At 40.5% G+C, this 15,847-nt stretch overlaps 1 protein-coding gene across 1 annotated transcript in view; it reads left to right on the top strand.

Moving 5' to 3' along the window:
* The window catches only part of LOC136631897 (mannosyl-oligosaccharide 1,2-alpha-mannosidase IA-like), a 199,009-nt gene that overhangs the window by 174,256 nt on the left and 8,906 nt on the right, over positions 1-15,847 (top strand). Inside the window, exons 9-11 of the mRNA XM_066606378.1 lie at positions 7,269-7,488; positions 8,872-9,044; positions 14,910-15,025. Coding sequence (XP_066462475.1) covers positions 7,269-7,488; positions 8,872-9,044; positions 14,910-15,025 — 509 coding nt within the window. The remainder of the gene's footprint in view (positions 1-7,268; positions 7,489-8,871; positions 9,045-14,909; positions 15,026-15,847) is intronic.

Genomic DNA, 15,847 nt, shown 5'->3' with positions numbered 1-15,847 from the left:
TGGCCTGGCTGATGCCTTGGGTAGTGTATCACTGAGATTAAAAAAAAAAAAACGCAACCCCACACAAGATGTGCACTAGGCATAATGCAGTAAGGGTGCTTTCCACATCTGTGTTGGGGATTCTGTTTTACTGTTCCATTTGGGGAGCAGGAAAGGAGAATCCCTGCGGCCAAACAGCTCAGTCCAATCTATGGACGAAACAGAACATTGCCAGGCAAACACCATTGGTTTCATCCACTTTCCGCCCAGCTTCTGGACAGAAGAAAAACTGCATGCAGCACTTTTCTTCCGGTATTTTTAGCCCCATCGGTGACAGAACCTCCGACCGGAAGTTGCCACGTAGGTGTAAAACAACCCTAAATTTCAAAACTCGCTGCTGACATAAATTAAAAAGAAAAATATTTGGGGATCTCCTTGGAGAACCAGATCTCGCTTGATGCTTGAGTTCTTTGCAGGGAAATGTCTCTTTTAATACCACGCAAAATAGATGTTTTGGTTTTTTTTCAAGCTGCTTGGTAACATGCCTTTATACAGCATTGTGTGAATTGCCCCCTTTCCCATTGGGTTGTGCAATGTTTACACTGCATTGCTGTTAGATTTAACAATAAACCAAAGCGTTGGCACCGCTATAAAAGAGAGACAAAGTATTTTGTGTCTACAGAATGTTTGAAAGCTTCATTATAGGCTTTCATTAACGCCATACATCTATTGTGAGCTTACAATTATTGCACATAAAGATTGTCTACTTATCTCTCCCCACAACTTTCCCAACTAATTTTCACTGATGCTCAGTAGGTAGATAGGTTTCTCCTTGAAGAACAAACACTATTAGACTTTTAAGCTGCCACATGGGAACTTGCATAGGTTATCACTCTTGTGAGTTATGCTGCTGTCTTATGGCAGTGCTTACATAGAATGGCTTTGCATTGCCTCCAATTATCCAATTCAATGACATTTCTGGGCATTTACTCAAGGAAATTTATTGTGGTGTTAACTACTTCCAGAGCTCTAGGAAGTATGTGAAGCTTTATTCCCGCCATGATTATTTTAAAAGCAGTTTATTTTCATCTTAATCTGATATAGCAGATCATTTTCGTGCACATAAATGTCAAGAGACGTACCATGAACAAAAATGGCGCTGTTCCTCGAGCAAGAAAGCACATGGTGTTTTTTTGTTTGTTTTTTTTCAAACAACCCTATTAACCTCTAAGATTCTAAATAAAAAATATATTCTTTTATATTTCTTTTTTTTTTATTCCCCAAGAGCAATTTAACACTTTTTTAAAAATGTTTTCATTATAATGCATTGGAATACTTGTATTACTTAAAGGACCACTCCAGTGAAAATACATTTTCCATCACTCGCCTAACTGTCTGTTACATTCTGGAGATCTCTGTATATCGCAGCCACTTCCAGCCTCCTGTCTGATGCTTATCAGGCACCATCTCGAAGGTGAAAATGTTGCTTTCATTTTCACATCAATTCCATGGTGTATCAGCACAGCATTCAGGTTATACTAGTTCTGCCTACTGGGCAGACAGTTTAAATACCCTCACCTTCTATATTGAACTAAATTAAGCTACAGACTTTAAACATACATTGAGGATGAGCTGTGGTTTCCTCCATTATAAAGGTGTTGCAGGAGCTGTGTGATCACAAGCAGTAACTGACTAAAGCCTCTGTGACCCCCTGTAGGCAATTTCTGTGCTAGAGTCCATGTAATAGCATTGCACGTTCAGAGAAATTGAGTAAAAACTGAACACACAAACCCAAGTAAATCTGAGCTGGTCAGAATTAAAATCACATTAACGACTGAGGAAAAAATGGCGGAAGTTTCATCTAGAAAGGAAAAACTAACCAAGGTAATAATAGCTCACTTGCATAGCTACATAATAAATGAACAAAAACTTTAAACCATAGTGGCCCTTGAAGTACTTGCGTATTCTGTAATAATAATCACCTTTATATAGCACATACACATTACACAACATTTTATGTCACTGGATATTATGGGTTCTGTTTCAATTGGGTCTCACGATCTATATTCACCTATAAGTAAGTTTTTGGAGTAGGGATCAGTTTAACCGGAGGTACATACATGGAGAGAACATACAATCTACATGCAGATATTGCCCTTAGGGCATAGCAGTTCACATCCGACTAACAGGTCCAGAGATGTCCCCTTTTAAAATCATCAGCCCCGGCCGTCAGCTAGTAGAGACTCCTCTGCATTGTAATGCAACGATTGCTGTTGGTCGTGGCATCACAAGGATCTAAGGCCTGAGATTATGGCAATTGCTGCGGGGTGCTGGTAGCTGTGCCCTGCAATCGCAGCATCGCATTGCAGGGCACAGTGGTGGTGGGCATTGTCGGTTAACCTCTCATAGCTCCAAGGGAGTTTATAGAATTTGATAACTAGGCTGATTTCTGCCAGAAACTGCACCACATCCATCCATGGTTTGCGTTTGGTCTTGCGGATCCATGTCATTGAAGTGAACACAGGCACACACTGCAGAGATTGGGGCTGTCTCTGGAAGACTACAGCAGTGTCTTTCCAATGCTGTACTACAACCCATTCGTGCAATGAGAGGAGTTTCACCATAACGCTTGCTTCTAGGTAGGCTTCGCCTTTAAAATGAGTGGCTCAACAATGAGTATATCTTGTACTAAAGAGTCTCTAGTATACGGGACGTTATGGTAGATTTGCACCATTGCCAACCTCTGCAGAAAACGTCTCACTCAGAAAACAAGCTTATACGTTCTACAGGTACAGATCTCCTTTGCATTAAGTACTATTCATATTTCCTTGGATGGTTTGTAGAATGCTCTACCTTTTCCTCTTCATAGAGACCTTCTCATTAAATCTCAGGCACTCTGATGTTGAGTACTTACAAACTGAAAAGCAATTAAACACCTCTATAAGGAGGAAATCTGAAGAACTACAGTATTTCCTGACCTATCTTGCCAAACTGGAACCAGTTAGCATGAAAAAGTTATGCGATTTTCTGTATCTTGCTGGTATCTATAAAAGTCTAAGGCCTCATGTCCACTAGAAAAATACAATCCGCGCAGAATCTGCTGCGGATTTCCGCGGCGGATTCCGCGCAGATTTGCTTTAAATGTATTTTTTTTTTGCATGCAGATATTTGCACACATTGCTATCAATGTGATAACAATGTTGCCGATCCGCGCAGAATGGAGCATGCTGCGTTTTTCTCCCGCGCGTGAAAAACGCAATTCTTTTATAATGCCATCCGCGGGTGCAAAATTCAATTTAATGGACCGCGGATGGCCAATGATTCCCTATGGGCAAATTCTGCTGCGGAATCCGCAATTCCATTTAGCTAGTGGACATGAGGCCTAAAGATTGATGTTTACCAAGATAACAGACAAAATGTGGCAAACCCTAAGGCCGGCGCCCCCCAGAGACCCCATACTTACCAGCGGATCCGTCGTTCTGGGTCCCGCATGACGCTTCCTCGCCCGCCGGCCGCGTCATATGACACGCCGGCCGCGTCACATGACACTCCCACCGCGTCATATGACACGGCGGCGGTAGGCGGGGGAAGCGTTTTCACGCTATCTTCCGCTGTGCTACAGCAGGAGATAGTGTGAACGGACAGCTTCCATTGACTGAAATGGAAGCCGTCTGCGCGTACACCCGCAGCAAATAGAGCATGCCGCGGGTGAGGACGGGAGATTTCACGGTGCGGAATTCCACGGTGGAATTTCGCACTGTGTGCCCTGAGCTATTAGGTTCAATAGAACCTAATAGCTGTGGGCAACGCAGCGGATTTTCGCCGCGAACCGCGGAAATCTGTTCGTGGGAAGGAGGCTTAAAGAACCCTACCAGTATTGTGTACTGCCCTGTAATCTGCGACCTAATATTCAGATAGAGGGCAGCACTTTAGAAGTGCCCATAAACTTTTAGTCCCATGTATGTATTTATTTTTTTTCTACTCTATCAGAACCAGAAGAGTTAAATCATAGTAAATGATTAATGCATAATTTTTTTTTTTAAATGCTCATTTGCAGGGAATCTGTATAAAAAACAGTTATAGATGTTGTGTGTCATGCATGCTGTGGAGTTAGTGCCCATCCATTTTTCAATTCACATTCTTAATTTCTAGCAAGTGGGGAGATTCCACACACAATGAATTGCTCCAATTATTCTACAGGGTAACGTGTCTATATCTTCTCCACACACGCTGTACATGTTCATTAAGCAGTCATCTTTGCTGGCACTACATTTCTTTGTACTGACAGCCCTTCATTAGTATGCTGTAAAATCTCTGTCCACATGCGTCAATTAATCATGGCACAATTCAGTGGTGACTCAGGCAATACCACTCATCTGTTTTAGTGTATTATCTGGAACTTCTTCACATGCAAAATATAAATATTTAATTGTATTCTGTTTCTGATGGCTTTATTGTTCAGGACTGGTGCCAGAATTAGACTTTTTAATGTAATGAATTATTAGCATAGCACGAATTACTGATGCGTTTTTTTCATTCTATTTTGTTTTTGTTTTGCTTTCTGTTCATCCTTTTTCGGAAGATGCAGTTACTTTTAAATAAGTGCGAAATTATAATAAGCGCTTTTTATCATCTGATTAGTTACAGTAATAGAAATGTCACTCATTGTGTTAATGGTGTTCGGTCTGTTAAAACTTCCCAAAGAAAGAAGCTTCAGCTTTTTTTTCTAAATAAAAGCTGTAGAAATGTAAAGCTAGCACATATATCACAATAACTAACTTATTATAGGTGTAATTGGCACTTCATAGATGATAAACATGCATCAAGTGATGTACAACGCTGTGGAATACGTATGCACGATATAAATGTTTAAAATACACTGCCCCAACTACCAGTAGCAGTTAACAAAACAAAAACATCCCAGACAGGTGAATATTATGGGTGTTTTCTAAGACTACAGTATTGATGAGCTATTAAGATTGGTCATCAAAAGGGGATCAGCAGGGTTCCAACGCTTGGTATCCACTGCCATTCAGCTGATTGACAGCAGCTCACTTCAGTCCATCTCCGACACACTGCCATACATTGTATTGCGGCTGTACCCATTCGCTTGATGGAACAAAAGACCGAAAAATGTGATGTCACGGGCCTGGGAAGATGCCCTAGCGGACAGCTAAGAGTCATGGCCTCTTAAATCAGCTGATCAGTGGGAAAACTATTAGCAGACCTCCACTGATCAGCTATCCTTGACGTGTCCAGAGAATAAGTCACCAATAGTTGTTTCTCTATTTTTTGCACAAAACCCTTTTAAAGGAACACGCCCTACAAAACTGTCACTTTCTCATCCGTGTCAATGAGAGAGAGACAGCTTTCACCATGGGTACTGCCACTAGGAGACATACACTAAGCAAAGTGTTAGCTCCTCCCACTAGCTATATCTACCCCCTGCAGGCACCCAGCTAATCAATTTTAGCTTAGTGTCCGTAGGAGGCATACCTGTTTGTCGCCAGTTTTCAAGAACCTCTTAAGATTCAGGGAACATGGGGAGGTAGGACTCACTGTTGGCCCAATGAGGGGGTGAAGGGGGGGGGAGGGGTTGAATCATTCTGGTTCCTTTGAGAAGTTGTTAGGTTTCAACTTCCTTTTTGACCTGGAGGGTGGCTGCATTGGTAGTGGTAAGCTCCAGCCACTATTTTTCCGAGCTCACAGCATTGTCTGCCAAACCTCTGTTCACCATCTTTTATCAGGACAGGGTGGTACTACGTCCAGTTTTTTCTATTCTACCTAAGGTAGTGTTCGCTTTCCACCTTAATGAAGAAATCATCCTTCCCTCCTTCTGTCCTGAAGCAGTTCATTCGACAAAGTGTCCTTCACAAACAGGTCCACAAGGCTTGCACTAGATCCAATCTATCTCAAATGGCCCCTTTAAGATACTTTGATCCCCTGTTCATAATTCCAGATGGCCAAAGGCACGGCCTTGTGGTGCCCAAAGTTTTCATTTCTCACAGGATATGATCCGCGGCGTACAGGCCGATTGTGCCAAGGGCAGGATGCCTCCATTTCGTGTTACAGCATATTCTTCTTGGGTAGTGGGTGCTTCATCCGCAGTAAGTTACAGGGCCTCAGCTACGCAGGCATGTAAGGCCTGTACATGGTCTTTATTACACATATTTTCAAAGTTCTACCAGGAGCATACGTTTGCATCTGCGGATGTCTCCCTGGCTCGTAGAGGTTTGCAGATGGCACCCACCAAGTTGGTTTAGTTCGTTTTCATTTATCCCTCCTGATTGGCGTGTTCCCTATGTTGTTGCATATGGTTCTACTCTGAGTTAGTTTTTCATGTTATTATAGTAAGTTTTTTGGGTTTTTTTGTACCCTACTTGGCTGCTTCTACTGCTTGCATACAAACTGAACAGCTGGATGTCTGCAGGGAAGATATAGCTAGCGGGAGGAGCTAACCCAGTTTTTATATCCACCGCCTAGTGGCAGTAGCCATACCCACTGTTAACCCTTTCAAATCCAATTTGTATCCAGGTTTTCCTAGGGGGCTTACTCGTTTTCTGCCGTTATACAACGGCACTATATGCTGGCTAAAGCCGGTACTGCATGAGGTTACACGTTGGATAGGCTCAGACAGCAGAGAGGCTGGCAATATACAGTAAGAGAACCCCGACGGACGTCTTCCAACACCGGACCTGTACAGCCTTAAATCCTAATGTCTTCAGACGTCAGACAGTGGATTGGAAAGGGTTAAAGCTGTGTCCCCCAATGAACAAGATGAGAGATTTAATGACAAGTACCAGAATCTTGTTATGAATAGTGCCAGGCATGGGGATTGTTACATGGCACAGGATTTTTTTTGTTGGTTGAGTCCCTGTCTCGTGTAACATTTCCTCATGCCTTTCATGAAGCATAATAAAATGTATTACTTGTCCTCATTTAAAGCCTCACACACGGCAGAGTAAGGCACACGAGAATCCCTGCTCCTCCCATTCTACATCGTAGTACAACTGTATGGTGCCTTCACAACCCACTGTTTTATGCAGGCGTTCAGCCATCGAACAATACTTCTATGGTAGAATATATCTGTAGTAAGGCATGTAAGAATACAATTGGGCTTCATCGATTTCAATAGGCGCAGTTTGCAGGTGTGTAGGATATTTTATACAAGTGGCTGAAGCATTTAACAATGTAACTTGTATCGTACATATAGTAGGCCGTTGATATTTTGTTTGCGATTTTACAGTTTTGTTTTTTGTTAATGGTATTATTTGATTCTTTTTTTAAAGGCCATTAAGACTCATTTAATCCGTAAATCAAGCAACGGCTTAACATATATTGCTGAATGGAAAGGAGGTCTTCTGGAGCATAAAATGGGACATTTGACGTGTTTTGCTGGTGGCATGTTTGCCCTCGGAGCAGATGGAGCGCCAACTGATGAAACTGGGCACCATACTGCATTGGCTGCAGAGATTGCAAGGACATGCCATGAATCCTATGATCGAACAAGTGAGTCAAAAATTTGATTTTCTATTTGTGTTGGGGGGAATAAAATGACCACACATATATCCATATTCATCACAACAGTTTCGCAAAAAGTTGTCTTGCATAGCTAGATAAAAATATTTTTACATCCATGAGTCCCATTAGTGACAGGAAATCAGTGTTTTATTTAACAGTTAAAAGCGTTCCAAGTTTGTAGTAAAGATGTATGGTGTAACTGTTCTAGGTTCTAATGATTTAAGTCCCAAATCTTGTACCGTCTAGAGTTGTGGCCCAACTGTCTCCAATCTGGCTGTATGTGGTGGTCAGAAATTATGAAAACTGCTGAGTGGGCTCACTACACTGTTTCCGTAACCCCATAGAAGTCAATGGAAATTATAGAATCGGCGTAGCACAGCAAGGTATATGGTTTCGGTGACTCCCATTCACCTCTATAGAGGTTACTTAAATGGCATGGCCCAGCAATATTCAGCTGTTTCCATTCTCCCAGCCACCATGTACAGAGTGCTGATTTCATCAGTCATGTTTAGCCAAGATGGGAACATCCCTTTAATGGAATTGGATATTTAAAAGGTGCTTTAATTTCTCATCTCTTAGAATACCTCATGTCCTTCTTAGAAAATGCCCTGACTGACCAAGTACATGACTATCAGCAAGCAAAGTATGGATCACATTCCACTCAACTTTTTAGACAGTTGTCCTCGGAATAAAAAAAAACATATCCTTTTTTTTTACCAAAATGTTTATACCGAAATACCAATCGATGTCAAATAATTCTTTCATACAAATTCTAAATCAATAAAGCCATTTAGAGTCCAAATATTGTCATAGAATTCTGATATTATACTGCCATACAGTGTGAAAATATTATATAGTGCACATATAATACGAACATCTCTCTTCCCCAAAATATGGCCACTTTCAGTGCCCAAATAAAACTGCAATTGTGTCCCAAGAAATACCGCTACATACCACATAGACGCCTTCTGTTATTTCTAAGGCTGGAGGTGTACTTTTATAAAGTTTCTCAAAGACTTATGAACATACTGTAGCTACTGTCAAGAACATTGCTGACTGTTTTTTATTTGATAGGGGTTGAGTTAGTAGCTACTGTACTTTGTTACTCCATAGAATGGTACAAAAATCTTTTAGAAACCTCTTCCATCACTTGTTATGGCTTTGATTGCTCTGTGGGAGAAAAGGCTGTCGCCCTTGGAGTACACATGCCCCCCGCTGTCCCTCTGTATGCCTTCCTCTTCTGTTGGATTCCATATGAAGTAGTGCAGTTGTAAAAGTCATGCCGCCATAGTTGATTTTGTATATCTTTCTATTTAATCTCCTATGGAGTAAATGCTAACTTCTTTTAATAATTTCCTTTGTGTTGGTTAGCAATGAAGCTGGGACCCGAAGCTTTCAGGTTCGATGGGGGAGTAGAAGCAATTGCTACAAGACAGAATGAAAAATACTACATTCTGCGGCCTGAAGTGATTGAAACCTATATGTACATGTGGAGATTTACACATGACCCCAAGTACCGACAGTGGGGCTGGGAAGCTGTCCAGGTAAGCAAGCTTATTAACGTAATACAAAAAGCCTGTAGAATCCAAAGGCAGCAATATGCAGATGTGTAGTAAAAGAAAAAGCTTACAGGTTATCTGAGATGGGGTGTTTTTTCTTTTCTTTCTCAAAATTATATTCCCCCTGCAAGAACACAACCAGCAGACACATACTGAACTCTCCCTGCTCCTTGCACCTCCCATGCAGCTTTTTGATTCTCCGCGCCCATTGCTTACAGGCTGCAGTCAGTCTGTACGGAGCGTCACAGGTTCTTGCAGCCCGTGGCGGGGCTCTGTGATTGAGCACCAAGCACTATTATTGACTGCAGCAGCCTATCCACATGATGTCATGGGGGAGACCCAGAGCAGTGAGAGGGAATTATATGCCTGTTTATGTTCTAGCAGAGGGAACTTATTTTTAAGGGGGGTAAAAATCTCTGTCAACCCCTTTTAATGTTTCCAGTCAAGCATCTCTGGTGTTTTTGTTCTTTTTAAGGAAGTTAGCTGATTTTATTAAACTTTTGGTTCTGTTTTGACATTTTTATGTCTCCAAGTTTTCATTTTCATTAAATTGCTCATTTACTTATTTAGTTCCATCTGTTATATAGTCATATTCACAATGGTATCCTAGCATTGTCCATATAGTACCTAAATGTGCAGCGTTCATTGTCACAGTAGATGGACAGATCCACATTTTGCTACTAGTCGCATACTGCAATATTTATCATATTAACCTACACATCATACTCCCTGAGTGACTAAATGCCTTTTTCTGAAGCCTTGTTTTTAATTTTCATTTAATTGTTGCCATCTCTGGCAACTGCTGAATGCTTTAGTATCTAACATTTAGAAATCCATTCCGCACATTCAACACTTACCAAGTGAAGCTCTGCCGTTTTACATATGCATCTGTATTCAAATTTTCATATAACTGGTGATGAATAGAAACACTGAATTATCCAACAAATGTCAAGATCTCTGCTTACAGTCACTGAATGAAAACAAGCTTTAACACCCAGTATCTGAAAACCCATCCTGGTTAATTGACACTTAAACTCACCTTCTTGTAACAAGCGGTGTACAAGTATCTGTGCACCATGATTGGTCATACCGTCAGCTTCGGGATGCTAACAAGTACTTTTGCTAAGGGCAAGAAGTGATCTTGTAACTTTCTTACATTATTAATTACCGTATATACTCCAGTATTAGTCAACCCAAGTATAAGCCGAGATAATAGATTTCATCACAAAAAACTGGGAAAACTTATTGACTCGAGTATAAGCCGAGCTATACTCGAGTATATACTGTTAAAAAAAAAAAACCTCCATATTCACCTCCCAGCCGGCGTCTGTCTGTGCAACAAGCTGCTTGAATTCTCCCTGCTGTCATCCCCCGCCATCCTCTCTGCTTGACTCTGTCAGTGCTGTGTAAGTAAGCGCTGTGATTGGATTGAGCGCCAGCCAATCACAGCTGGTGCTCGATCCAATCACAACGCTTAATGAACAACACTGACCGCAGGGGATTTGAAAGCCGAGCAGGGAGATGACAGTGGGGAGAATTCTAAAGTAGCTTGATTGGCTGTGAATGATCGAGCACCGACTGTGATTTGGCTGACGCTCAATCCAATCACAGCTCTTACTTACACAGCGCTGACGGCGGGGGATGACAAAAACGAGCAGAGAGGACTGCAGGGGATGACAGCTGAGAGAATTCAAGCAGCCTGCCGCACCGCCACCGGAGACAGACGCCGGCTGGGAGGTGAATATGGAGGGGTTTTTTTGTTAGCCTTCCCTGACTCGAGTATAAGCCGAGGGGGGCTTTTTCAGCACAAAAAAACTAGGCTAATACTTGAGTATATACAGTAGTTTGAATCTTACCTATTTTCATTTACAAATAGTACATTTTCCTTACCTTGAACCAGGCTTTGCCACTTCTGCATTTAGAGTGCTAAAAGAATGGTATAAACTACCGCTTAACAAGCAAATTCAGAACCAGGATGTTGTCACATACTGTATTGGGAATTTCTCAATTGGTCAATTAATACTTTAAAGCCTAGCAGAAAACTTGATAATACAGGGAGAATGTTGGATATGAGTGAAATACCGGCCGAGGGACTTTATATATTCTATCATCAGTAAAGGGAGCAGAGCTCTGTGCTGTAAGGCAGGTCCGCACATGCTGTATATATACAATATCCAGTGTGACGGTAAGACATTACATGTCATGGACTATTGAAATGTTAGCACTTATGTTCTTGAGGTAATTCCCATCTAATATAAGGATAATGACTTGCTGTGGGCTTTAATGGACATGGATGGCGTAGACCCTGGATGCATGCTAATTCCAGGTTAGAGATGTCAGTGGCTCTCCTCTGGGCCGTAGAAGTATCGATTGATGAAAATCACCTCTCCATCATCAGCACTTTGCCATTCTCATCTTCCCTGTTTTAATGTGATGTGAAAATAGGAAAACCTCATTCTCTGAATGCACGTTATATCAGCCAAATGATAAGACCTTTGAACACTCAACTTTATTGCTGTGAAATCAATTCCCTGTAACATTTCAATTAGATTTATTTAATGTAATTTCTAATTGAAAAGGCAACAAATCAAGAGCCTTGCTCTGGCTTAGTTAATATTTCACGCTGATTGGAAGTCTCTCACATAAAAAGCTTCCTGCTGGATGAATTGTTTCCTTTTATTCATTTAACTGATTGTTTGCAACTAATTCTGCCAAATCTGCGCCTTACAATTATACGCCAGATTCTAAAATTATTATTTTTTCTTTTTTTCAGAGCATATTATTTGTCCTTTTGTATTTTTATTGCAGTATTGTGTCAACACCTCACATTACACCTACGACACACTTGCCTTTCTGGTTCAGTATTAAACATGCAACTAGCTATAATGACTTAGAAAGGAACCACTGCTACGGCATGTCATCTGGCTGCCCTGGTCATGGAGAACTGCTGACCAACAGAAATACTGAAGTGTCTTCATACACTTGTTTTCAAATTATATTCCTCCTTCCTTAGCAAATGGCAAAGTACAGCACGGACTTTTATAAAGTTTTATAAAGCATTTGCATGTCATAACGTCCATCATATTAAAAAAGGGATTTGAGGATTATGCAGCCAAGTGCAGAATATTCGTTTTTGTTACAGTGACCATTTATGCAACCAAAACTGCACATGTATAGCATCAATTCCCCTTTAACAATAATGGAGTCTTGAAACTTTTATACAGCGATTTTAAAGACAATCCCAGTTCATATGCCCCATTATATGGATGTCATAGAGCTGGGCTTCTTGCACTGGACCCTCCACTATGAGTTGAAATGAAGAGACACTCTGAAAAAGCGGCTCCCATACTGGCACATTGAGTCATTCTTGTGTAATTTGAATAGTTGGCATGTAATGCACTTCCCCTGTACCTGGTAGCCATGGCTTCTGTTGGCAAAATCAGCCGACTGCTGTAAGTTGGACCTGTAGCAGTCTGATGATGGGACCCACATTCTGAAAGGGATTTTCTCTGATGGGACAACCCCTTTAAAGCCTGTTGGCTCGTATTAGTACAGGACGTGGAGACGATTGCTGTATGGAAAAGAAAGTAACCAGACAGCATAGCCAGTAAAACTCAAGTATGTGTTAACTTCTCATTGAGGCAGTCAGTCTTCCCTACAGGACATTAATACCATACAGTGCTTATTGTAAAGATAATGTCTCCTAAGATGTAAATCAGCAAGGCTATCTTCATACATGCATTGACCCAGCAAAGGATATCTGGGGATTTTAGCTCTGAAGCTATGTTCTGGGCAATAATAACTAAGTGACTCGGGATCAGTACAAAATATGTTAGACAATGTATTTACTTACTCAACATTTAACTGGAGAATTCTACTATAGAACAAGTTTATGTAACTTAACACTAGAACAGATGTTGAAGGCGCCACTGTGTTTTTGTGTAAGTTGCACATTTAAAGATGCTGTTAAAGTCTGTGAGGATTGGCTGTTTATGGTTAGACCTACCAAGACGTGATGTCCTATAAAAGTGATCTGTGGCAGTCATTCTGATGCAAGAACATAGCAATGACTTAACCTGTTAAGGACCATGCGCAGTAAATGTACAGTGCTCGGTCCTGGGCTTTAATTGCATCCACTAGTAGAAGTATGACGTGGGATAAAAGTTGCTGCAATCAAGCAGCAGAAGAATGGGTCCTCAGCTGTCACACAGCAGAGGACCCAGAGAAGAAGGGAGAAGCGTTTTTAAGAGCATATTGCCTTTTCTTTTTTCAGGCTACATAGTGCTCAATTAGTTCTATGTGCTAAAAATTTGTGGTCTCTGACGGAGCAGAGCTGCAGGGTTCTTGCAGACCTCACTACAGGGGATTGTTTTTCCATGTAACTGTGGCTCCTTTAAATGCCACAGTGGAAAAATATGAAGTACAAAAAAATAGAAAAAAAATGTGACCGTACCCTAGACGTCTTATATGACGTAATGGGGCACATAAATAAAATTGTTAGAAAAATAAGGAAAAAGGGAAAAAAAGTAACAGAATAAAATCTATACATAAAATACGGTAGAAAATGACCACTACCAACCAAAACCGTTGCCATATGCGTCCTGTTATCCAAAACCATACAAATTATATATTAAAAGATCAACATTTTGTAGGCTGTTTACCCCCAATAAAAGTAAAAAAACAGGATGAAAAATCCAGTGACAAAGATATAAAAAAAAATAACTCTGTATGACATGGGGATAAAAACAGCAAAAATAATTTTGGTAGCTGAAGAAAAAAAAGCAAGGCAGTACATGGGTAAAATCACTAGTGTGTCTGGTCCTTTGAGACCAAAATACTCTGGTCATTAGGGGTTAATTATACCAAGAAAATTCCCACTGATGTGTATAATCTGATTATCATCTAATAGGCCATGTTCTGAGTGATATTTAGTGCTTGCTTTTGTTTTGCAACCTGTAAAATATATGTTTATGTACTTGTTTTGCTATTAGCAGAATAGCTTGATCAGTTTTTGTGGCATGTTGAGTATTAGTGAGTTAATAAGTGCAATTGATAGCTGTTTTACAAAATATTAAAGGGTTTGTCCACCTTATAGAAGTTTTTATTACATACGTTCCCCATGTGAAAAAACAATCTAATACCTCTCCTGCCTCGTCGCCTGTCAGCAGCTCTGATTCTCCTTTCTGACGTATAGTTTACAGGCTGCAGCAGCTTGTGTACGGGACGCAATGGGCTACTGCAGCCTGTAAGAAATATGTCACAGAGCTGCCAACAGAGGACTTGCAGGGAGCTAGGAGAGGTCAGTATTAGCTGGTTCATTATTTGACACATGGACAACATATTTATTAAAAATTCAATAACTTGGACAACCCCTTTAACTCGCAATAAAGAACATTATTTTTTACCTTTTATTTGACATGACAAAGTCTGTAAAACTGGAGTGATATTTTGCTATGTCCAAAGCAACGGTACATGTTATAAATCCTCCAACAAAATATTCGGTAATAGGCATGTGCATAAATTGGGATTCAGTACTTTAATATTGGGTTTTTAATAGGAACGTGTATGCGTCTTAGTGAATCTTATTATACTAATGCTCTAATATGTACAGTTGTAAATCCAACGTGTCACTGAGACCTGGCAATGTTAATTGACTCCCTGCCCAAACTGAAGCCGCATACATCTTCTCTCTCTTATCTGTCTTTGTAAATTGAAACCATGCCCATATTCTTTGCGACAAGGTGCTTTCAATTGGCAGAAATGTGCAAGGTAATTGGATTTTGCAGGCTAATCGAAACATTGACAGTAGATTCATGTGCTGCAGTGTGATTGTATTCTTGTGCTTGTCAGGCATTGGAAAAGTACTGCAGAGTGGAAGGAGGCTATTCTGGCATCAAAGATGTTTATGCCACTCATCCCAACCATGATGATGTGCAGCAAAGTTTTTACCTTGCGGAGACACTCAAGTAAGTATGGACAGGGTTCAAGAGGGCAATTAATGTTAAGCAGCAGCGCAGACGAGCATAGGCCATTAACACTCTTGACATTTTCATAATGTTTCATGACACTAGAACAGCAAAGAGTTGAATAATGGAAAGCAATTGACTAGAGTATGGTGACAGCACAAGGCATTCGCAGTCATTTTAATTGGAGGTCAACTACTACTTTTTGCATGCTTTCAAACAGCTCATTTTTCTTTGTGCAATCCCAGATGTATTCATGATATGAAACTGTAACCCTTTCCTAAAATTGTTCTCAATAGTTTCTAGCTGTAAATTGCCAGATTGTCTATCATAGCTAACTTATTGTAGTCACCCTTATTGCTATATTAATAAACAGAATACTACTACCTTTCCAGCAGTTCAATGAATATTGATGGGTACGTCATGTTAAGTGTTGCTTTTTAAAATTGTTCTTTGATATTTTCTCCATTTATTAGTTTTTGTGGGTAAAAATTTGTTTTTTTTTAAACTGGAGTTTTTTCCCCTTAAACTTTATTGAATTTTTTTTTCTGATGGCATTTTTTTCTTTTAGTCCATGAAGGGGATTTTAAGATCGATTTTTAGATAGGATTAGATAGTTTGATAGAGGCGGGGTCTAATAGGCTGAATTACATGACGGACATGGAGGCCTTTGTTAGGTGTTCCACTGCCATGAGAACCCATTGGCACCTTACAATCACAAAGCGGGGTGCGAATGGTCGACTGAAGGATCCCCCTTCCCCTGTCATTTGCTTAAATATTGCAGTTACTATTGATTTGTGTCATATAAGGGATTAAACTGCCAGG

The sequence above is a fragment of the Eleutherodactylus coqui genome, chromosome 1, assembly GCF_035609145.1.
Source record: "Eleutherodactylus coqui strain aEleCoq1 chromosome 1, aEleCoq1.hap1, whole genome shotgun sequence".
NCBI classification, from domain to species: domain Eukaryota; kingdom Metazoa; phylum Chordata; class Amphibia; order Anura; family Eleutherodactylidae; genus Eleutherodactylus; species Eleutherodactylus coqui.
This window is presented reverse-complemented; position numbering and strand designations above follow the sequence as displayed.